Raw genomic sequence first — 24,153 nt, forward strand, 5'->3', positions numbered from 1 at the left:
GTTTGTGAAATTACAGTGAGGTGAAACAGAAGAACCTCTGCGAGGATTCCTTATGCAGATAGATTTGTTTTATACTGTCCCATACATCTTTTTTTCATTATACTGTCACAGTCATTTATGGCTCCACAGGAAGGCAGATACATTTTGGGAGAAGCAGCTGTTTTATTTCAAGTTCAGATGCATATGATTGTGTTGGGCTGATAGGTATCAAATATTCATGACTTTGTGCATGATGCATACTGTATATTAGCTGGTTTTGGTCCTATTCCTAATCAGCGCAGTCAGAGCACAACATACATCAACCTGTAGGCCAAATCCAACACATGAATACAAAACAGATGAACCACTCTCCATTTCTTTAGCTGTTATTTTGATTTAATACATCTACAGGAGACAAGCAATGTCAAAGTAAGCCACACTCTACTAATGTCCTTCTCTAAAATTTGGATTTAAGTTTCACACAGAAAATCAGATATCAGACAGAAAGATCCCAGATGTCAGTCCAAAATGGTTTATTTTGTAAAGAGAGTATTTGGAGGAGATGAGAAAAACATGGTGTGCTACTAAATGATATATTCAAATGTACATGACATTCAAAGGGTATTAGAGTTATCACTCAAATATTTCCACACATGAACTTAAGTCTTCATTCCAACATATTTTCCAAAGGAAAATGGATAAAATGTTTGTATATTTTCAAAATAAAAATATGTATCAACACAGTAAACCTTTGGGATGCTGAAAAGAATAAAAAAAGAGTTACATGCAAAATGTAGACTGATGAGTCAAGTTTCTTGATTTGGAAAAAGAAATCATTAAAAAACCGACAACGTGAATGACAAACACATCTTATTAATTTAGAGAAATATTTGAGGTGAATTATTCTGTTTTGTCCTGACATCATTAACTCACATTAGCAGAAACCACATTGTTTTCAGTCTTTTATTCTGTATAATATAGGTCAATAGGAAATATAAGAAACTGCTATTAACGACAACTTGTCATGTCGAGTGGTCTTGGCTAGCCATTACAAACCGCACACATGGGTTGAGATGCCTCATGAAACGGACAATCCAAAATAAATTACATTTGCCGAAACCTAACGCACAGACTGGTTGGGATGGGGGGGCTAGGAGAAGGGTTGGACTCAATGGAGGAACAAGTGACTGATGACTAGTCAAATACACTGTGAATGAAGCTCCTCTGGATGTGTGGCGTCCAGAGATACAGCTGTAGAGTGAGTAAAAAGGTCCCAAAGTAGAAACTGCAGTCTTAACATGTGCCATACTTTAAAATGTAGAGGAAAACACCCTTACACTCATCAATATGATGAGCAGAAAAGTCCCAAACCAAAGCTTTGAAGTCTTTATTTTTGCTATCGGGGAGAGGAAAAAATACTCGAAAACAAAAATAAAACACAAAACAGGAGAGGGAGGGAATAAACGACTCCAGATATTACGCTGAATGCAGAGAAGATGAACTGCACGAGTTGGGTGGAACACTCTGGCACAAGGGGTTATTTCCTGGAGCTAGACTTCTAATATCCAAAAGTACTGGTCTGGAGGACCCATGTTGGTCAAGGGTTGTCCATGGAGATGCATACAGCAAAATGCCTCAACGGCAACATCTGAGCAGGCTGTCCAAGAGTGACGCTATGTGCTTCCTGTTGCCTGGCTCTCTCCTCCCTCTGAATTACCTGCAAGAAGGAAAGTGACAGCAGGTTGACAAGGGTTTTGCAGAACAGTGGTCTAAATATTTACATCACAAAACAAACTGCTGTGATACCAACAAGCAAACGCAGCAACAAAACTCCAAATCATGACATTCATTTGGTTTAAGAATAAGTGAACCATGAAGTGTTGAAACACACACACACACACACACACACACACACACACGCTAACAATAAATGTCACTTACTCGTAGCAGGAGTGGAGGCTGAAGCTGAGGCAGAGGCATTGTCTTCCTCGTCGCTGTCGTCCTCGTTGGACTGCGGTACCTCGGCATCGGGGATGGTTGTCGTTGGGGTCTCAGGCTCCTGCTCTGCCCTGCTCTTCAGGGCTAAGATACGGTGATGCAACGCTGCAGCCAGCTGACCTATGTCCTTAGAGCTACCCTGAAGAAAAAAGACACAGGGAGAGACCACTCAGCACATTGAAGGAGAAACAAATATCAATGTGATCAGTGCAGTTATGGAGCACAAAACAACACCCTATGTAGATCTTTCACATTAAAAGCTTGCTTGAAAAGAAGAATATGCCCTTTGAGCCACTGAAAGGCTTTTGATGTGAAAAATCTGTGCAGGAAGTTTCGAATCTACTTAACAGTAGCTTGGCACCAACTGAAATGAATAAGTGATTGAATGAGAGCAGTACTTACAGTATGTTAAAATCGAAACAAAGGGTTGAGTATTGCATGACTACGCTGTTGTACAGATAGAATTAGTGCAGTGGAAATGTACATTATCCTGAATTCATCAACAGAATATCATTTCTCTATTGTCCTCGCACAACGAAGCATGAACCCTGACGATGCATACACATATAAAAGTAATTAGAAATAGAGAAAAAAGAAAATATAGGCAACTGGAATGGTAAATAAAAATATAGGCAACTGGAATGGTAATTATGAAGGAATTATTGCGTTTGCATTAACCAGAACAGAATCATGCCAATTAAACCAGGAGCAGATCAGAAAACAGTGACGCTTCTTACTAAAATATAAAAGGGAACATTTTAAATATAGGCCTGTCTTGAAAATGAGCCCACCTTAAACTAGGTCCTGATTCTCTCAGTGGTTGGGATAAATAAAGGGTACAAGATGCTAATTTGTGGTTAATTTAGGGGCTAGGCGATATATGGAAATAAGTACAGTTATTTGTGTTATTTGGCTTGTGTTGTTTTTTGTGTTAATTGTCTACATCACGGAAGTCAAGTTTTTACAACATGCAAATAAAGGTTACTTTTATTTCCAAAGTTATGACAACTTGCTATATTAGCTCAAGTCACACCAAACTGTGAGGTGAATAGTTACACTACATGTGCACCCACCAACATTTATCAGGCTGTTGTGACTCAAGATGGCTTGCTGGCTCTGGCTATGTCATGAAACTAAAATAACCTCTATAAGACTCACTGATCTGTACTTGCTGTGTGTTATGAAGAGACATTATCTCACAAGGTAAAGCCATGGGAGGGAATTGATTAGTGTGCGGATTCCACTTTTAAGCTCCGTCACTTCCAATAGCTGTGTAGCTAACACTACCTAGCCAGCTGCATGCAGATATAACCAGGCTCATGATGTCTTGTTAAGAGAAGTGGGAGGAGTTGAACTATGAGAAAGCTTTCAGTTTCTCTTCATTTTACCGTCAATTGGTAAAAATTCTGGTCAAATATTTTCTGTTTATTGCGCTTAAAAACAACTGATTGGCAGGCTATATCATCAAGGGATGTAGATCTATACTGTTTTATTGAAATGTAGCCTACTTGCTACAGGCAGAGAGGCCAAAATAATTAAATCAATGCACATGACATTTTACAGGGCCAATCTGAATTAAAATAGGCCTATTTTCCATTTGCTAGGCAGAGGAAATTAAACAATACAAACTACAGTACAAACAAACTGGCTCATAAAATTATAAAGTACAAACTTGAATCAAAATAATTGTAAACAAGTGTCTCTCTGCAACTCGCGATGCGCATGACGGCCTTCCCCAAGGCGCCGCCGCGCTGTTTTGATGCGATTCTGCAGGGAGAAGCATCTTTCTGTCGGCACACTGGAGACGGTAATTACGAAGGCTACCTTGGTCAGTTCGACCCACTCTGGATAGATTTCACCATAATCCTAAGAAAAACCTTGCAGGCTGTTGAGAAAATCAAGCCTTGTAACCGCGGAGGGCTATCATCATATATGGCATCTGGATGTGCATCTGTGTCATTAACGTTAATGAGAGGGGCTGTAGCTGGTGCTGACTCATCCTGGCTGGCAATTTCTTGGCTTAATTTACATTAGACCACAGAAGTAATTTGCAATATATTTCCTGTTTCGTCATGGCTTGGGCTTTGACTTTCCCGCTTGCTTGTCGCTGTTTGTAGTTTGTAAACCTACGGTAGTCTATTCCTGCATTCATTCAGAAAGCGGCATGTACTTTTAATGAATAAAACACGATTGTTCATTGTTTTATTAGAACAAAAGATATGAAAATCACTGTAGTCTATTTTGACACAATTCAAATTGTGCAGAGGGAATTATTTCCACTGGTCATTCTCACCGGAGACAATAAGAATTTTCGGTCCTCTTTACTTTTGTTTGGTCATGACCGGTAATTACCGGACAACGGAAACTCCGACTACAACTGAGATATTAAAGCATATGTCCATGCTTTACTTAATTGAAGCGTGTGGTAGTGACATTCTACATACTGTATTTGTATAGGACATGTTTTAGTCTTTTTGCATTTGTATAAGGGAAGAAAAGTTTTCTCCAGTATATATAACTCCTACATACCGATATTAGGAAGACCTTGACCCCCTGGTCCTCTGTGTCCATGGCAGTGATTCGTACACTCTTCTCGCTGGCCTTGTCCACCTGCATCTGGGGCCAAAGTTTAGTGTTGAGGATCAACCGGAGGCTGCCCTGGGTCCTCATCACTAGAAGGGTTTAAACACATAGAACAGCAATGAAGTACAGGCCCAAGTAGCTTTTTTTGTCTATAGTATTCTACATGACTCAATGTAGTGCTGTGAGTTCTTGTCATGAAAGATAAAATAACTACTATTAAATTGTATCCATTTTATCTACCTACCCAGCATGTGTCCTTTCCAAAGTGACACATATGTGAGGATGTTTGACAAGATTTTATTGTGCTAGTTTTGTGTTAATCTAAATATAAGATCAGAAATGTTATCTAGTATGAGCCTATGATCTAATAGGATGTTTTGCATTACAACTTTTCAGAAAAAAGGCACTGTTTTTTTTGATGACTTTGAAACTAAAAAGTTTCTGCAGGTGTGTTTACCTAGACGGGACTGTAGCGTGCCGTCGTCTGTTGATGCCATGTCGTTGAGCCTCAGCAAACCTCGACCTCTCTCTATCCACGACTGAGCCGTCTTCTCAAAAACATATAACTTGCACTGCATCTGAAGCGAGAGTGACAAAAAACAAGAACTGTATTGCTTGCTCTGCCACATTTATTTACTGCATGTGTTGAAGCAAGAGAGCCTGCCTTCTACCTGCAAAACATTGCTTTCTGATTCCTCTCCAGTTTTGACGTCAACTTTCTCTAAGATGCACTTCTTGGCTGTGGCTTTGGTGTAAGCTGCTGCAGACTCCTCCAAAGACTCTGACACGCTGTTCACTGTTGAGATAAAATACAGTGGTGAGAAATCTGCACCTAGCTGGAGCTAACATTTGGTGTCTAAGATCTTTATCAAAAACTGATGTGTCAGTTTGAGAGTGTCTCCTCTCACTCCCATATTGTTCTTGCAGTGACACAAAAAAAACCCCTCTCTGCAAAATCTAGTTCTGACAGGTGATAATGAAAGACCCAGGCTGGAACTCCGTCACTTAACACAGGAGCTGTACAATCCGCTGCAGATCATTTGCAGACACTTCAGCTCTCAGCTCATATTAATGAATGTTTGTGCACGCAGCAGCTGCTGAATGTCTTTTCATTGTCATTGGACAAAGAGGACAGTCACTAAAACATACGGTCAAAAAATGATGTACAGTATTATCTCACTAGGTCATGTATAACTGACTACTGCCAATTTGTGTTATCACATTGACCTTGATTATAACTAGATCATAAAATCAAATAAATATCATTCTCTAAAAACAAAACATCAATATATAGCCATGAACTCCATTGATGTAAACATTTATCAAAACAGAATTGTAATGAATTACTTTTCCCTAAAACAAACAATTGATTTTTCTAGTAAGCTAAGTGATTTTCACTTCACACGTGCAGATGGAGCGCTACCGCAGGTCCTTCATTCCAGCAGCAGTCAGGCTCTATAATACAGTATAATGTAGCACTGCTAACTGATTCTGCAACATGAGCCATCACTTGACAATATTCTGCACTATGCATATGTGTTTATTTATTACTCTGTGTCACCTCCTACTGTGCAATATGTCATTTTCTATTCATCCGCACTCATCTATATATCTGTGTATATATACACACTGTTTATATAAGGGTGTTTATAGTGTAAAAACGTTTGTATTATTATTATTATAATAATAATTAATAATAACAAATTCATTTTTATTTTCTGTGTATTCTTTTTTTCCCAATGTCTATTTAATGTGTATTTGTGTTATTCTGATGTGTGAATTTTTCTTTTGAGCTGCTGTAACAAAGGAATTTTCCCAGTGTGGGATTATCTTATCTAGATCAAGTATCAATTTTGTGTATTTTGGTGAAAAAAGAGCAATCATTGATAATGTTTGTGATATGGTTTTGGTATATATTATTATGGTTCTTAAATAATGCAACATAGCTAATTTGCCACAATGTTACAAAAAGAGAAGAAGACACGCTGATCAGGAAAATATCAGATATTTAAGGTAAAATTACAGCCATCACTGTGTTTCCTCTTCGTGTTCATATTGTAGTAACCTGAATATTTCCCCACCATGTTTACTGGGCTATTTTATGCGTTCATTTTGAAATGATTGTAAAATTCTGACAGCGTTTGAACGCAGCACTGGGGAAGCTTACTATGCAGTTAGCTAACATTAGCTAGTAATTATTAGCACACCCTCTGCTTAACTCCCTGCCTCTAGGAGACTAATTCACTGGGAGGAGAGCAGACAGCAGCAAACAGCAGTTGCTGCAGCTAATATTACAAAATAGCTCCCAGCAAAGGAGGAGAGCGGACAGCAGCTCCGGAGGCGGTGGCGGGTGCTAGAGTTGTTTGTTGTAGAGATGCACTGATTGACCGATTTTCACGTGATCGGGCATGACCGGCGACTGGCCGGTCAGTCTGACATATGCCGATTTTATGCTGGTCAAATGCTGTAAATAAATAACATTGTAAAGGCTACCGTACACAATGCATAGGAATTATATATAGGCTAGCAAATTTATTACAATATCTTAATGCAGTGTAACTACTGTAGCATGTAAATAATGCACATAAAATACAAAAACGTGAGCAAGGGCGTTCAACAATCGCCATTATATCGAATCAACAGCCATGTGCAACCTAGCTAGCAGGTGAAAAACACTAACAACGAAATCACCAGCTAACAATGAACTAACAACAAGTTATACGACTTAACAGTTCTCAAGGACACACATACAAGCAATCTCCACTGGCTAGTTATCCTCTGGTCTCTTTTTCCTTTCTCTCCCTTTTCCGCCGGGTGGCGTGCGTGCCTGCTTGCGGTGTGAAGCGCGTGTCCGCGCTATTCTCCGACATGCACTCTAACATGACGGCCTTTCGTACAAATGCACTTGGGCGCCGCATGATTAACATCGCGCAACATCAGCATCACATGTGCACACGAACGCACATGTAGTAAACCTTGTGAATTAACCTGCAACATGTCAGCTGTTTGGAAATTCTTCAGCATGTGTGAAGATGATAACAAGTTTGCAATATGCAACACCTGCAAGGAAAAAGTTTATATATTTTTGTATTGCCATTACTTGTTTTCATACAGAAGTTTAGTTTGCTAAATATATCACATTTTTTTAGTTGGATATTGGATGTGAAAAGAAGGAAATGGTTCTTCCATAACATTGCACTTTAGATGTGTGTGAAATTCCCACACCAGGAGTAATTTATATAGTTCTATTTTATAGTGATTGATTATCTGTTCAAAAAATGTTCTATGCAAAATGTAAACTGTTCTATTAAAGAAAAGATAGAAAATAAATATTTGTGTGCGCTGTAAAGTGGTTAGAAAAATGAAATTTTATCGGCAAGTCAAACTCAATGAAAAATCGGAATCGGAAAATTGTAATCGGTGCATCTCTAGCTGGTTGACTTTAGCGAACTCCATTTCTAATCAACGTTAGATAGTGGAGCACCAAGCGTTAGCATCAAATAACAAAGAACTTACTAGTGACTTTGATTGGCACAAACAATATCACTGGCCTGAACGGGCCAGCAGCTGGCCATTTAACTTGCCCGACATACTTTTTTCCTGGCCCCGGGCCATCAGGCAAATTTTAGGAGCACTACCATGCATATGCACATACAATTTTGAGCCCTACTAGTGGTTTGAAATTTGCAACTCAAATCACAGATGTATTTATTACACCCACAGCTCTTTATGGAGTGCTAATAAAACCCTAGCTCCCAACTAAATCTGATGCAGATATTAAAGACTTAACATTACATATGGAACAGATAAGACATATTTCAGTGACTATTTCTGTTATATTATAATTTCAATGTCACATCTCTGTTGAACTGCTTATTTAACCGTGCCTGGTCTTGCTTTTGTTGTTTGTAGTGATCTCCAGAGTGCAGCCAAGCGTATCTCTTAAATCTATTAGTAGACAAGCCAAACAAACACTTTTTCAATAATTAGTGTGGTTGTGCTTTTACCCTTCTCTGGGGTGGTTTCCTGTGATGAGGGCTCTGAAGCAGGGGCAGCTGAAACTTCTTTATTTTCCTCATTTGAGGACTCGCCCTTCGGGGGACTCTGAAAACACAACAAAGTTGATGATTGGAACTGTTTCAAAGCTTAATTATCAGGAGTTTATGGCAGATGGCAGACAACATGTTGCATCAACTCACCAGAACTCGTTCAGACATGTTCTGCCCAAAAACAAATTTTGCCCCACTGTCTGTACTGTTTGCGGCATTTTCTGAACTGAAAGGACACAGGAAAGAAAAAAAAATAGTTGATGGAAGTTAATTATGAATGAAGATGAGTTGCTAAAAATACTCGAAGGAGGACACACTTTTATTACCTTGGGGTAGAGATGTACTGTAAGAAATAATTAGTGCCCTCTGATTGAGAGTCCAGCGGCACACCATCCTTTGACTTGCCTTCTGTACTGTTCTCTTCCAACTAGAGGAAAAAAAGTGTTACATTTGGATATATGCATAATGAAATGGCAAGACCAAAAAACATTTATAAATCCACATTAATGAAACTCCTGACTAACATGCAGCATAGCAAGCGAGTGACAATTTCCAAAATGTTGTTGTCCAAACATTCCTGCAACAATAGTTCCAGACTGACCACAAAATTATACTAAATCATTTTGGATATTGTACAAAACACCACAAAAAATGCACCTCTTATCAGGAACTGAAATCACTAAACACTACAGGAAATTCTCTTAGCAAGGGACCTGAGACCCTTGACATAGTTTTGGTATAGAAATGCTTAGAAGTCACAAATTAAACATTAAATGTAGACTATAAAAAGGTAACTCATTATTCAGAGTATCACCTCAAATGTGTAAAAGCCCCTCCTCTGTCTGCCACATTTAACTGTGCATATCACGCTCAATGTATATTAAAAAACAGGTGTAAGACGAGTGGAAAACAACCCACCTTTGCTCTGTCTTTAATATTCTGACCAAACACAAAAGATATTGCTACATCTGTCTCCTTCTTCTCTCTTTCGTCTCCGTCTTTGTTACCACTTGCTCCATCTTCCTCATTTTCATGTTTCTAAAATGGGAACCAAAATAAGCACCAGGGTAATTTGTCTGTATTTTCCTTTACAATGCCAATTCTACAACAATGCTTTCAACATTGCCGAGAAAAATAAAAGCAATTTTACTTACGAATTTCACTTGCAATACAGTGAATCTTTTGATATCTAACATTTGCCTAAGTTTTTATGAATACCAGACTCAATATACTTCCTCATTACAGAGGAGCACAGAAATGACCACAAATCTTTCTGTCTAATGCCTTAAACAAAGCCTGTACTTAACTGACTGGCATTGTTTATTGATACCAAGCCCTTGATTATAAGATTAAAAAAAAATAAGATTTGGCCACTCCTGACCTGTGACTTGGCCAGGGTGGCTGAGTGCTCTGTGTTGTTCAGGAAGAAGGACTGGGTCACAGATGCCCCATCGGATGACTTTTTCACACCGTTGGTTCCACAACTGGAATCTTAATGAACAGACAGCAAGGATAAAAATAATTTACTTTTTAGTTTCTTATTTATATATTTTTTACAGCTTCTAAGGCACATGCTAAAAACACACTATGCGCTTGCACTACGCAAGTTATAAATATTCAAAGTTGAATGCATTATCAGACAATTTTTTTTTTAAAAGATTTTTGAGAATGTATCAACTAATGAGTGCAGGTGACTTCAGGCTGCACTCACTGGACTCTATATGTGATTTAGAGGGCGGCGCCTGGAGAACTGCAGGGCGGAGGACACTGCGTTGCTGCTCCTTGGGTTTCTGACTTGGGACGCCTGCAACAGAGCCAACTTGTCTCATACTTTTTGAACACAATGAGATGTTCTGGGTCTACATGTTCAAGTCTAGATGTACCATTTCCATTTCAAAGAGGAGTCATATAAAAGGGTGCAAGTCTGGGTTCAAGTCTTTTTTCCATTTCATTCAAATCAGTGTGAAGGCTCACAACCTCAAACCAACCTGAACTTGGTGCCTGTCCATGTATGAGAGTTGGTGGCTTTAAACGGAATCCTACAGGCTTCTCCTCTGGTAAAACGGAGCACAAGAGAAGGCAGACATTAAAAAAAGATCCAAGAGTCACACAGCAACTTGTCAGGTCCTCAGCTGCAGATCAGTGATAGGCTATCTAAATGGTATGCATTAAGCTTGTATCTGCTAAAGCAAAAACTTAAATGGTACAAATGGTACGTTCCTTCTGTCTTTGCACCTTTCTAACCACAGGGCCTGTTACCACAGCAACCATGGTAGAGCCTCGAGAGTTGTGTTGCAATCCAACTCCTGTGCAGTAACATGGCGGGCTCTAGGGCCTTTGATCTGTTTCTACCTCTGACTCTACATCTCAGTGGCTTAATTAGCCTTGACCTGACCTTGCCCTAATCAGTGCTAAAGCAGAAAGCACTTTTATAAACTGCATTCCCTTTTTCCTCAACACTTATGAGATCACTCCCATGTCCAGTGAACATCAATTTTAAAAGACATTTCTTTTCTTTTTTTACAACCTGGACCTTATTTTCATTTTACTAACTAGCACAATTCTTAGGATATGGAGGTGCACAAGACACAGCTGTGCAATGGAAAAAGCCAACTATAAAAGAAAAAAGCCCAATTTAACAAAAATGACCAGTACAGAACAGTACGGTGGACCTGCCATACTCCTGTAGTTCTGTATGCAAGTAGTTTTACAATCAGAGTTTGATTTTTAGTGTGTTCATATTTGTTTTTTCCTTCCAAATAAGTGCTTTATACAATATGCTATAAACTTATTTTATCAAACTAATTAATTATGGGTTGTTTGTTTGCTCCAGTGTATGCCCCGTCCTCGGTGTAAATCTGTGTTAACTGGTGACACCACCCCTGCCAACTCTTAACAATTGAGCCAGTGATAAGAATTCAAATCAAGATCCAACTAATTTAATAAGACATTATTAACATTAAATGTACACTATAAAATAATTCCCCAAAACACACATACATTTTTGTTAAAGTCCCGCTGCAGTCATAATTTCAGTCACTGTTTGATGTCAGTTTTGCATTACTCCCTGCAACTAAATGCACATGGTAACTATAACAAATATTCTGTCATAGTGCAATATGATAAATACTGCATGTTTGACCCACAGGGATCCCAAACCTTAGCAAATAAGTCTGCTAGTTTAGCCTCGGGCTAGTTATTGCCGAGCTAAGTTATTATTTACCAAGTGTATTTGTTGCCTTAAACTGTTGACCTCTGAAACTAAGATTTTTACTGCAGGGGGTCTTTAAGATGTAATGAGAAACTAATGTTGGTCTAGATATCTCACCTGGCTCAGAGTCAGAGTTCCCAGTTGGAGACTGGCAGAAACTTGAGGGCATGAATACATTGTTCTTGGGAACTGCAAAGTAGCGAACAGGCATTACACTCAGCATACAAATCAATGTGTACACCACAAGCAAGAACCAAGAAAAAACAAATGTTCTGCTTAGTCACCACATACCCTTACCAGAATGTGGGGGTGGGAACGATGACGTCCTTTCCCTTTTCATAGGGGGGCAATAGCTCCCCTCGTCTTTATCTGAATCTGAAAATGTTAACAAAATATAAATAATATTGCAGTTAAAATAAATATTGGAGAAAGATATTAAAGAAAGTGGCCAGTTTGGACATTGGATTTACCTTCTCCATCCTCTGCACTTGAGCCCTCCGCAGATCGCTGCAAAAGAAGTAAAAGATTTGAGCTCAACAACTCTTGTGCAATGTGTGCTTTTCAAGAATGCTGTCCAGACTGAACATCAGTATAAATAAAGTCTGCAAAACTATAAAATATGGCTTCAGCCTCAATAAATACTTGAATAACATGGAACTTACCTTCTGTGCTTTATCTTTTTGGAAAACAAACACAGGAGGTGCTATGGCAGGCTTGTCTGTCAAGAGAAGATGAAGGCTAGTCATCCAAACACTAACTTAAAGTGTACACAGCAATGATAATTCCGTCCTTTCTTATTCATGGCTTACAGTAGAAAACAAAATAGCTAAGGCTATTGCCTACTCATTCCGTGGGCTTGATTTTCCTCTGAACAAGCAGCGACAGCATGAGTGTTGATAAAGTTAAAAAGGTTATGTGCATTAGTACTAACAAAACAAATTGCAAAGCACAGTGATACATACCACAGGCATTAACATATTATGCCAAAAGTCAAAATATGGAGAGGTGCACTCAGACATCCCATATTTCACAGCCTGTACGGCAGACAAAGGTTTTGTTTCACAAACTTACAATACCTGCCTTAATTTAAATACTTCTGGTGAAGCTTCCAGTGAGGTAAAGTTTCTTTAAATTTAGCTGATTCAAAAAATAAGTAAAAGAAGGAAGAGGTAAAAACAATCTGACCAAGGTGAATCGAGAAAATACATTTCTATAATGCTTATCAATGTCAGCCAGTCAAAAGAAATCAACTCTTAAATCATACTAATACTATACCTACAGTTAATCATGCAATCATATTAGTACCAGGAAAAATGAATCACATTATGTTGACCTAGGCTAAACTAAACAATCCTCAAATAACAAACAATATTACCAATTAAAAGAAGAAAAAAAACTTAATGAAAATACCCATCAATACCACAGCTATCAAACTTTCAGTCATTCCACAAGGCCCAGAAGCAAGTGTAGCTACTTTCGTAATCAAAAGGTGATTTTATTCAGCTCACCACCAAAGATTGTTCTGCTGCTATAAGCTATTGTCAGAACTAATAAGAATAGTAATCGCCAGGCAAGATAGTGATTTCACATCAGGCCACTTACTGCGTCTAACGTACCTTCACACTGTTGCCTCTGTAAAATGTGTAATCCTATAACGTGAGCACACAAAGGTTTTCCTCTGTCTGGATTGGGCCTATTAACTGAGCATCGTTGTCGTTGTAAGCCTTGTCGGTGCATATGCATGCAATAATAGCCAAATAGACAACAGCACATTGCCAGAATTGCTTACTCGACCAACAGTCAACGTCTCAAACACAACCCCTCATGGCTAACACTAGCTGTTTATGTATGAAACACGTTTATGGCAGAAAACAAGACAATGTTGTGTGACCTATATTAACATCCAGCTTTGTATCTCTCTGCGACGTGTTGTCAGCTATCTTGGCTATTAAATGTAAGAACTGCATACATTCCTTGGGGCCCGAGATGCTCCCGGCTTATGATGTTAACCAGCTAGTATTTACACTTATCTGACCCGTCCAGCAAATAGTCGGCGCCACCGGTTGTTCCCTAAAGCCCTGAACGTAGCTAGCTTAGCTTACTGGCTATAGTTAGCTTGCTAATGCGCTCCATCCCGCATCCCGCATGAGTCATCTCGTCTGAGATGACACATAGATTATCCCGTTGTTAATCAACATACTGATCTGCCTAAATTTAATACATTGAGAATATAAAAAAGCAGCGATTACACCAAAGCATTGTCTCTTAGCTGACGTTTTTCTCTCTACGCGCCTAAATGAACGTCAAGCAATTCTGCAACTTAACGCTGGCTACATTAACCAAGGAGGATGTCGTGTTACAAATGTTTCGTATTAATTGAAAGACCACCTTAATATATTTGTTACAAGCAGGCCTTTGCATATTTGGCCTAGCAAGCTTTGGTTTATTTCCACATTAACGTTAGGTCTTTTAGCTCACCACAAATGGCAAAACATACTGCCTATAAATAGCCGGGTGCTAGCTAGTGTTATAAGCCAGCTAGTGGCAGGCAGCATCCGAGGGCGTTCCGAGGCATTCCAGGTATTACCCACAGCCCAGCCGCTAACATTGTTAGCCTGCTTGCTAACGCTGTAGTCTTGTAAACGCAGCGAAACTATAATTCACCTGAACTCGCTATTAACATGTAGCCAAGCAGCGTCATTTCAGTTATCAAATATGCAGACGATGTATAGGCACCGTTTATAACGGCACAGTAGCTGTATTGTTTTTCTCATACTGCCACTTACTCACCTTCGTTTGCCAAGTCCGCCATTTTACTTCGACGCTCACACACCCACAACCCACCGCGCAGATAACACAAGTTGAGGCAGAAATGTTTTCAGCGGCAGAAAGCACATTGCCACCGTAACGTTAACTAATGCAGTGAGTAAGCGACCCCCTGCTCTCTCCTGTGCCCGTCAGTTAGCCACAAAAATACTGTCTGTCCATGGCTTTCACTATGTTTATGTTTTCAATAGAACACATGTTTCAACCAGCTCTAAATAATGAATTGCTTTGATAGCCTAACCTACTATACAATCTTTTTGGAAAACAGATAGCTTAGTTGGCATCATCATTATTGTCACGAATCACGATGATCAAGGCCTTGAGGGATGTGACAAATTGCCAGGAGGAGGAAATGCTGCACAGATCTGACACTCACAAGCAAAAGCAACCACAGAAAAGAAGCTGAAAAATACATAAAATTAAGCTTCTGCAGCAAAGTCAGATGTGACAGGGGTAGGGTGAGTAAATAGCAAAGGGGGCGGGGGGTTGCTGGCCCCCTCATTTGATGAGGGCCCAAAAAGATGCTAGAATGAATAGCTGTGGATGCTCGGAGGGGCCCATAGAGAATGCCTTTCTACAGGGCCCAAAATGCTACTCCCCTGGTTTCAGGTAATCTGAAAAAAAGCACTGAAAAGGAATGAATGGTTCTCTCACAATGGTTTCTACTTTAACATTCCGCTGCATTCCATTGGATATATGTTTACATTTATACACACGGTGATGCAGTGCTGCCTCACAGTGAGAACATTAATGGGTTTGAATTTATCAGAGAGCTGGGCATTTCTTTAGCGTTGTCAGAAAAACACCTTTGACGACAATGATACAAACAGATATGATGATTAATATGCATGTTAATTATGGCAATGAACAAAAGGATTTTCAATCAAAACTAAAATCTGAGGCTCTTTCTATTTCAATGAGTAATTTCAGTAAACAGACTTAATTAACGATAGCCTGCTGAGTTTTTATGGTCATTGTTCCCATCAAAACACTTTGTGTTTATCCTTCTAACAAAGACGTTGAATACATTTTCTACCTCATAAAACATTTGCAAAACCAAAAATTTGCAAAAAGTGTTTTTAAATGAGCATTATTTCCACCTTCCTGCATTTTCCTTCTCCTCTTTTACTGGTGTATTGGTGCCTTTTATGGAGGGCCACATTTACTATGCTGTGAATCAGACATGAAAGCATCATGGACTGTTCTGTAGTGCAGATTGGTTCCCAGACGTGTAAATACGGAAAAGCCACTCTGCTCTGATCAAACCCAGGATTGTCACATGCTTGGGCATTTGGGGCACCTACAAATGCAAGCATGAATCAAAATCTTTACCACTTTCAGTCCATCTTTTCTGGACATTATTGCCTGACATTTATGTCTAATCCAACTGTTTTCATATGGATGTTTTTACAACTTTTTGTTGTGTACAGCTGTCTGAGATGATCTGCTGCTTTGCATGTGTTGTTTTTTATTTTTATTTTAAGCCAAAGCAGTTTACTTCATCTGCCACTGGAGGGCAAGAACAGTTTAGCTTTAAATTTGAATGCTGGAGCTAGGCCTTCTTTATACACAGACAGTTATACAACACTGTCTATTATTCTGAATCAACTTGCTCAAACACCTCAGTGAAGCTATAATGTTTTTAATTGCTGTACTATTCCATCAACTGGAAATATTCTAAATGTCTCATGAATCATTTTTATACACATTTTCCAGACATAACATAACATTGTATAACTGAAAAAGTAGTCCTTAACACGCTTTTCAGTGCTTGCAATTCTTGAGCAGGTTTTAAATAAATAATTTGAACAAAATACTTTACTTTATCCAGTGGGTGTAATTAAATCAAGGGCAATGGATGTTCATAGAATCATAGATAAACTATAAATATAATTAGATAATTGGATTAAAACAATAATTACAATCATAACTCTTCTCTGTTGAGGATTTAAAAAAACATTCATTTCATCTCTCTCTCTCTCTCTCTCTCTCTCTCTCTCTCTCTCTCTCTCTCTCTCTCCTCTCTCTCTCTCTCTCTCTCTCTCTCTCTCTCTCCCTCTCTCTCTCTCTCTCTCTCTCGCTCTCTCTCTCTCGCTCTCTCTCTCCAACATATGAAATGTTTCCATTAGGAAGTGACCAGGTGCCAGATAAAGAAACAGGAGTTAGACAGAAAACACCGGGCAAATACAGCACAGACATAAACATAAACCAGTTGTTTGCCTTTGTTATTTCAATTATGGGGTGGCTGGCTCAGGAAGTAGAGCGGTTGTGGTCGGTGGTTCGATCCCTGTCCTCTACAGTCTACATGTTGAAGTGTCCTTGGGCAAGATACTGAACCCCAAATTGATTGTGTTTGAATGTGTGTGTGAATCGTCCCTGTACAGTGTAAAGCAATTTATGGTTAAGGAACACTGTATGGGGCACATTTCATAAGAGTTTTCATTGCACAATACCGACCAAAAGTTTTCAGCAAGAATCATGCTTCAAATTTTCCTTCAGGCAGAACTCAAAACAAGCCACTGCATGTGTTTATGCTGTTTGCCACAAAAGCCCTCATCTGTCAAGGGAGCTTGGCTTGTGCTTCGAGCCATAACAGTTTCATTTCTTTTCTTATCCATCAGCATAGCCGTTGTCCAATGTCCACTGCAAATCAGTGAGTCAACATTTTTATTGGTTGCAGGCCAGGGAGCTTAACTCTCACTAACCTCTAATTATACTCCAACTAAATGTTTGTGCATTTGTGTTGTGCCTGACAAAATTGTCTGTTACCATCCAGTGCAGATTTCTAAACATGCTCTGTAACATTGTTGTTGTTATAATATAGTACAAGTGGCTCTATCAGAGACTGAAAAAAAAGCTGACTTCCTGTCCTCCTGATGTGTGTAATATGTTTATAATAATCATATGTGCTGCTTAGAAGTACAATAAGACCATCTCCACACTCTGTTACATAACAGACTTCTTTTTTTTCCTCCCAGATCATTGTAACTAACACCTAAAGATAAAACCCAGGGGAATTTCACTGGAAAAAAACAAAGGTAATTATGATGCAAACATTCTTTCACAAAACCCAAAACCATCTCACTTGTTGAGTGGTGTAATATTTGATCTTATCTTCTGAGCAGTGTCATCTGAAGAACACAGCTTCTGGGTAGAGCTAAATACAGCAGAGTGATGAATAAATTAGAATAAAATAAGAATGCTAGTTCAAAAACTCACAATAGAGCAATGAAACCGATCGAAATTTCAGGTCAATTTTGCACATATTTGCGTAGGATATTCCTGGATAACAAAACTGCAGAGGCCTAATTCCAGAAAGAATTTTAATATTGGACGTCTGTGCAAAACTCTAGATTACATTTGTTCAACAACATCCAGTGCCTGCATTTTTTTTAAACTTCTGTCTACAATATCTGTGCATGGCAACTATGGTTGAGGTTAGATAAACATAATGGTTAAGGTACAAAAAAAATTAGTTACAGGTCTGTGAAGGGAAAGGAACTCCAGTCTCCTGCAAAAAAGTCAGATACATTATGATACACCCTTACTTTGCTGCATAAAGACAACACTACTTGCATTGGCACCACATGTTGGTACTGGATATAGATCAATTTGTCTAATCTGAATGTAATTCCTTTGTTCCCCCATGAAAAATCACACAGGTATGCTAAGTTAGTTAGTATACCAAAGTGCTTTTTGGAAGTATTTTTTTATAGAAGCAGAGTAGGGATTTCTGACACAACTTCACTTCCAAGGTGCATGGAGAAGGAAAAAAATCTGAAAAGGTAAAACTCCAGCAACACTTGTAGTACACAGAACAACTTTATTGTTTGACCAAAGCGATTCGGCTTGTGGCCTGTTTGTTTCTTTTGTTGTTGCTATTGCTGTTTTCACCTCTGCTAATTATGGGATTGCCTTTGTTGGTCATTTCTTTTTATGTTTTTTGTTGCTGGTATAAGAAAAGTAAAGTAATGGCTGGATTGAAGGGAAGTTTGCTGTCTAGTACATTCATGCCCCCAAGAGTAAGACACCTTTTGATCTTGATGACGTTTCCTAATCTGAAACAGTCAGGGCAAAATTTATCTTTAATCAAATGTATCAAATGAACTTATCAGAACCTTTTGACATTAACATATATGTTTTTTTTTATCATGCTCCAAGCAGGAGAGAAACCTTTCTGTTTGTCATTATCATGCCCAGAAAACCTGAACCCCTATGATGCTTCAAAAATCAATAAAAAAAAAATAAAAAGAAAAAAGAAATAAAAAAAAGAAATAAGACAACCGATAGAGAATAAATTCTTTTTTGATTGTTTTCCTCCATGTTTGCTTTAATTTTTCCTTTCCATGCACATGCAGTTTACAAATGGAGGGTTGCAAAAAAAGTAAATCAGTATCATTATTCAGTCTACAGCATGTGAGACAGCTCTGTCCTCATCTCTGCTGTACTTGTTTTGTACTGTGTGCCAAAGTAAAGTTTCTCACACACTGATAAACGGCTTCTTGGAGATGTCTATGCAAAACTACAGCAACGGTGATGAAAAAAACATATCATATTGTCTGAAAGGAATGCTGAAGACAACACACTATATCATCACACGGCCTGGGTCCAAGTACCTTTGCCAGTGGACCATCATCTCCTGACAAATATTCAATGCCATTAATCCTTCACGATATTTTTCAAATATGCAAGCGCAACCAGGAATACAGATAACCACAGCCAAATCTCTAGTTTTTTTCTTCTTGTTCAAGTTGCAGGTTACTTTGCCAACGAACATTAAGATCTTTTTCTTTTTGTATTGTGATCAAAATCACATGCCTAGCAAGACCAGAATTGCAAAAAAAGACTGAGGCAAATAGTAAATAAATTACAGCAAATCAAATGCATATGAACTCCTTTAATATTTGGGTGGGAACTGGAAAGATACACAAAATTCTCAGATTCTTTTTAGATACATTTTTGGCCTTTATTTGATAGGACAGCTGAAGACAGGAAAGGGGAAGAGAGACAACATGTAGCAAAGGGCCACGGGTCAGACTCAAACCCCGGCCACTGCGGTAAGGACTGAGCTTTAGTATATGGGGCACACGCTCAACCAGGTGAGCTACCAGGGCACTTTAGAAAATGTGCAGTAAACAACTGAAGTGTGCACCAGTATCCTGCAGGCAAAGGAAATGAAAAGGGCAGGTTCAGGATACACCTCATTGGGCTGAGTCGGGTGTTTGGATGTGAGTAAGTATAAACAGTGAACAGTGCTCTCTAATGTCCACTCAGGCACTCAAGGCTCATTAATATCTGTCACAAAGCGCTCAACAACAAATCTCTGTGAAAGGAACACTGATGCCTGTTGTCAGGAGCTAACAGGAAAGGCTTTGGGTGGATATGCGATATGGCAATGCTGACAAGTGTTTTTAATGCAAAGCTTCTTACCTGTCAGATAACAATATGACTAAAAGAAGGTTACTTCAAATCTGGTTCATATCTGAAATTCGGAAGAAGCTCTCCTGAGAACATGGCATGACTGAGGGAGTCAACAGGTTTTTACATGAGACATGGTGTATTTTTACACTTTTCTGGTTCGAGTATGTACATCAACTACATTTTGTAATTGCTTTATTTGTCACACTTTACTCAAGTCGATATAAGGTGTTTTTAAACGGACAGGCAATAGTGATATCAGACTAATAAAGTTGACACATATAGGCCATTCATTCTAGACATAGTTATAATTACTTTAAAACACAGTGACTAATGACTTGTTCCTTTCTATTTCTCGTCGGCTCCAAGGGTCCAAACAAGTTCAGGCGAGCTTTATTGATTCTGAGAAACAGCTTTTATGGTCTGATAAAACTTGCTCTGTGCCATCTGTTGGGGACTTGGGGACTTCCACACACAATTAAAAGTAAATGTGCAACAGCATCACTTTCACCTTTATACTGTACATCAACCAATGTTCTCTAAATTATATGCAGTGTTTATGTTTCACACTTAAAAAGCTAGCCAGAGACAGTGAATGTAATTCATCTCAGCATTAAAAGAATGCATAAGAGCTAAATGACTTACCAATAAAGTAATACCCATAAAATAGAGATAGGATGTCATTTCTGACTGTGCGCATGGTGATCATTCTCTATATCATCAAATGAAGCTTAGAAATTACTTCACGGCAAGTTAACAGGCTGAAAGTGTGATTTCTCTAGAAATGTGCACATTCCATGGTGAAAATGCATGTTCATGTACATGTGCATAATATATATATATATATATATATATATATATATATATATATATATATATATATATATATATATAGTGTATATGTTGTATTGTTATAATTGTTTTATTGATATCAATAGATATTTGGTGTTCCTTCCTTTAATATCTACCCTGTTTGAGCAAAAGCATATCAACCTAATAATTAAAAAAGGACACAATGAAATGAGTGTGTGCTTGTATTCAAAGAGAAACATATCATTTGAGATACAAATATCTGGTCTGTTGCTTATTTTAAAACACTTGAAACTATATAAGGCCAGGATGTTGGGCAGGATGAGCTTTAACCGTTGCAACTTAGCACAAATATGTGACTGTCTAAGTCTGTTATTCCATCCTTTGTGTTAAATGCTGTTCTTAAGTGCAATGATTTAACCAGAAGAACTTTTTAGATAAGAGTTTAAGAACAAGTTCTGTAAGAACAAGTGCAATACACACCTTTTTTCAACAGCCATTGAAGACTGAGTGTTTCTTAATATGTAGCTGTCAGTGTGAGGGGATGTTAAAACCTTAATGAGTTTAACTCCAAAATCTTTTAGAAAAACACTGATGTGATATTGGTTCGGGGAAAAAAAGAAATACGAGTCGAGGGGCAAAGGTGAGTTGCGTTTATGGAAATATGATCCATGCCCCTGAGTCCTTTATAAGAGTGCCTCGCCTCACCTGCACAGAGACAAGAAGAGCGCAACAATATACACCTGGAGCTTTAGAGGTAAGTAACCTGTTAATTCTCATATAAAAAGAGACTCTGCACTGTTTTAATTTGGAGTAATGGTCATTCGTATTATTTCAGATAAGATTAAGATTTATATAATTTGTAGAAGTTTTGTTTCGGTTATTCTTTACTTTACTTAACTTTACTTTAAAAGTAAAAGTACATATCAATTCACATCAAATCAATGTAAATGTGTCAGATTTAGCCAAAAGGCAATTTTTTTTTGCAATGTCATGGCAGGTTTATGTTAAGAAATTAAATGTTATGCCTTAAGTCAAACAGATTTAAAGTAAAAGCACATATTCAGTGAACAGACAGTAACATTTAATTTTGTTTCTTACAAAAAAGCAAGAAATAATGGAAACATTTATGGCCATCAAAAAACAAATTGGTTCATTTTTTAGAACTGTGATTGCTTTATTCAACAGGTGTCAACATGTCCTGTAATGGAAAGAGACTCAAAGAGAATGAAATTTGTTTAACAACAGGGAGTTGTCGAGAAACATAGGTCAAAGTTTTAAGATACATATGTATATGAGAATGTATAAGAGAGCCATTATGAAATATATTTATTTGCTAAAGGTTCAAGGTTTCAAAGGCGTGGGAGTAGATTCACAGAGTGATAAGGCTGATTGCAGATCATTTTTGCATCCGTCTGACTTCTTTCAGAGCTGCAACTACAGACTGCACCATGCGCTTCCCCACGCTGATCATCCTGCTGATCCTATCTTGTCTTTGCCTTGCACTGGCACAAAGTAAGACACTGTAAAAGAGCAGCTGGTATCTGACAGTAGTGTCACATAGGTGGCATTTAATACAGAGCAAAGATAAAATGATGAGGCAGCTTTATTGCCTCAATAACTGCGTGGGCAGATGTGGCCTCACTGTGTACTTATTGACTTGTTAAGACCTTTAGCATTGTGTCAATTACCTTTTGATTGAATTATTTGACTGTTGTACAACTAATGTTGTACAACTAATAGTATACTATACATACTGTAGTGGTGCTGGATTGTACTGAATTTCTAACTACTGGATTTCTAATTCTTCAGCGACTTTTGACGACTGCTGTTTGAGGTATGTGAAAAGAATGAGCAAAGCCACTCAAACACGTGCAGTGAAGTACAGAAGGCAGGTGACAGACGGAGGCTGCAACATCCCTGCTATAATGTAAGTACACATGCACAGACTATAAGAACATCCACTTAAAACCGACTTACACAACTCTTAAATGTTTCATATTTTAACAGAAGTTTTCTATCACTACTACTCAAAATAAACGTTTGTTTGCATCAATTATGCTCTAGCTTCACCATGAAGAAGGGGGTTGAGTTTTGCACAGACCCCAGAGACACATGGGTCAAACAACTGATGACAAAGATTGATGAAAAAATACCAAAAAAGGGCCACAAGAAACCCAGGAAGGTGGGTGATTACTGAGATGTTTGCACTGCATCATTTTATCAAGTCATGTCAGTCTATATTTAAGTCCTAACAACTTTGTTTTCTTAAAACTAGTGAAAAACTCTACTAGTATGCACTAGTAGTAGATTTTTCAACCAGTTTCCAATGGAAATCATTGTTTTTAATATATCCAGAAATTAGTGTTTGCATCGTGAAGACATGTTGCTGCTCTAGAATCAACAAAAATGACACATTTGAAAGTGCTTAAAACAATTTGAAATATGTGTGAAGTGGTGTTCAAACGGATGTCTTTGCTCTTCACAGCATCAATGGTCGTCCAGAGGCTGAGGGTGACCGCATGTGACAATGGCCCCCAGTCATCTTTCCTCCAGCTGCCAAATCTTATCAAGCAACACATGGTTTTATGGTGTCTTACTGGAAGGCAGTCGAGGAAGCTGGCCAAGGAAATTTTGTAGCATTACTTTTGCTTTCACTCTGCAGTCAGATAAAGGTCAAAGCTTGGGTAGAATCACAGCAACACTGTTGTTCAGGGTTGGACTGCTAATGCCGACTGGCCACCACACACATATAAATGCCTTCCATAGCATGGCTGTTTCAATGAGAATATTTGCGACTGTTTTCATGAGGTATTCAATAAGCTGTTTAATTAATGGTGATGGAATGTAAATGATAATAATATGTATGTAATACTTAGAGTATTTCTTGCATGATGTGTCCAAATGTTCATCAAATACTTGTTTGTATGCAAACACTAATTGTTAAATGTTAATGCCTTTTTGAAATGTGTGTCATAGAAAAAGGAGAAACTCCTGTCTTAATTTCTTCTAAATAGTTTAAATGTCTGTTTTTTTCCCCCGTATGTTTTGTGTTTTATTATGCGTTCTCATAAAAACATTATTACAATAAACTTTCTTATCACCGCCCTCTCAGTGTTGTTTAAAGGTTTATGATTATGTACACATAAATGTTTTTATACAGTGTTTTCCTCTTGGCCCAATTATGGTTTATTCTTTCATGTTGTTCAAATTTCAACACATTTTTACACTGTATTTTCTGGGGACATTATGTAAAAAGAAAGGAGGAAAGAGGAAAGG

The 24,153-nt window shown here is 38.2% G+C and overlaps 2 protein-coding genes across 12 annotated transcripts; one reads left to right on the forward strand and one right to left on the reverse strand.

Moving 5' to 3' along the window:
- Positions 1-490: 490 nt before the first annotated feature.
- Positions 491-14,799, reverse strand: ranbp3b (RAN binding protein 3b). 10 transcript variants are annotated; one of them, XM_031293874.2, is made up of 17 exons: positions 14,611-14,799; positions 12,483-12,538; positions 12,291-12,327; positions 12,118-12,195; positions 11,938-12,009; positions 10,598-10,663; positions 10,321-10,413; positions 9,991-10,100; positions 9,528-9,647; positions 8,936-9,036; positions 8,760-8,835; positions 8,568-8,664; positions 5,232-5,356; positions 5,018-5,138; positions 4,507-4,649; positions 1,921-2,116; positions 491-1,696 (listed from the first exon to the last, which is right to left on the reverse strand). In XM_031293874.2, exons 1-17 carry the CDS (start codon positions 14,630-14,632, stop codon positions 1,653-1,655), a joined length of 1,557 nt encoding a protein of 518 aa, XP_031149734.1. In that variant the 5' UTR covers positions 14,633-14,799; the 3' UTR covers positions 491-1,652. The 10 variants fall into 10 exon arrangements, with proteins under 10 accessions (XP_031149734.1, XP_031149736.1, XP_031149729.1 ...); XM_031293876.2 differs by having other exon boundaries at positions 12,483-12,496; positions 14,611-14,764; XM_031293869.2 differs by lacking the exon at positions 14,611-14,799 and adding an exon at positions 13,437-13,832.
- A 6,571-nt stretch (positions 14,800-21,370) lies between these two features.
- LOC116045889 (C-C motif chemokine 20-like) lies at positions 21,371-23,988 on the forward strand. Of its 2 annotated transcripts, none has more exons than XM_031293880.2 (5): positions 21,371-21,631; positions 22,304-22,389; positions 22,687-22,804; positions 22,942-23,059; positions 23,363-23,988. In XM_031293880.2, the coding sequence occupies exons 2-5, from the start codon at positions 22,326-22,328 to the stop codon at positions 23,384-23,386; spliced, it is 324 nt and encodes a 107-aa protein (XP_031149740.1). In that variant the 5' UTR covers positions 21,371-21,631; positions 22,304-22,325; the 3' UTR covers positions 23,387-23,988. The 2 variants fall into 2 exon arrangements, with proteins under 2 accessions (XP_031149740.1, XP_031149739.1); XM_031293879.2 differs by having other exon boundaries at positions 21,530-21,631; positions 22,217-22,389.
- Positions 23,989-24,153: the final 165 nt, after the last annotated feature.

Source organism: Sander lucioperca, chromosome 9 (genome assembly GCF_008315115.2).
Source record: "Sander lucioperca isolate FBNREF2018 chromosome 9, SLUC_FBN_1.2, whole genome shotgun sequence".
Classification (NCBI taxonomy): Eukaryota; Metazoa; Chordata; class Actinopteri; order Perciformes; family Percidae; genus Sander; species Sander lucioperca.

Coding starts and splice junctions, on each gene's coding strand:
- ranbp3b (XM_031293869.2), bottom strand. CDS start 13,593: ATGTGCTGTTGTCTATTTGGCTATTATTGCATGCATATGCACCGACAA. Junction 12,328..12,482: donor AAAAAGATAAAGCACAGAAG/GTAAGTTCCATG, acceptor CTTCTTTTGCAG/CGATCTGCGGAGGGCTCAAG. Junction 4,650..5,017: donor CACGCTACAGTCCCGTCTAG/GTAAACACACCT, acceptor AAACCCTTCTAG/TGATGAGGACCCAGGGCAGC.
- LOC116045889 (XM_031293880.2), top strand. CDS start 22,326: ATGCGCTTCCCCACGCTGATCATCCTGCTGATCCTATCTTGTCTTTGC. Junction 22,805..22,941: donor TGCAACATCCCTGCTATAAT/GTAAGTACACAT, acceptor ATTATGCTCTAG/CTTCACCATGAAGAAGGGGG. Junction 23,060..23,362: donor GCCACAAGAAACCCAGGAAG/GTGGGTGATTAC, acceptor TGCTCTTCACAG/CATCAATGGTCGTCCAGAGG.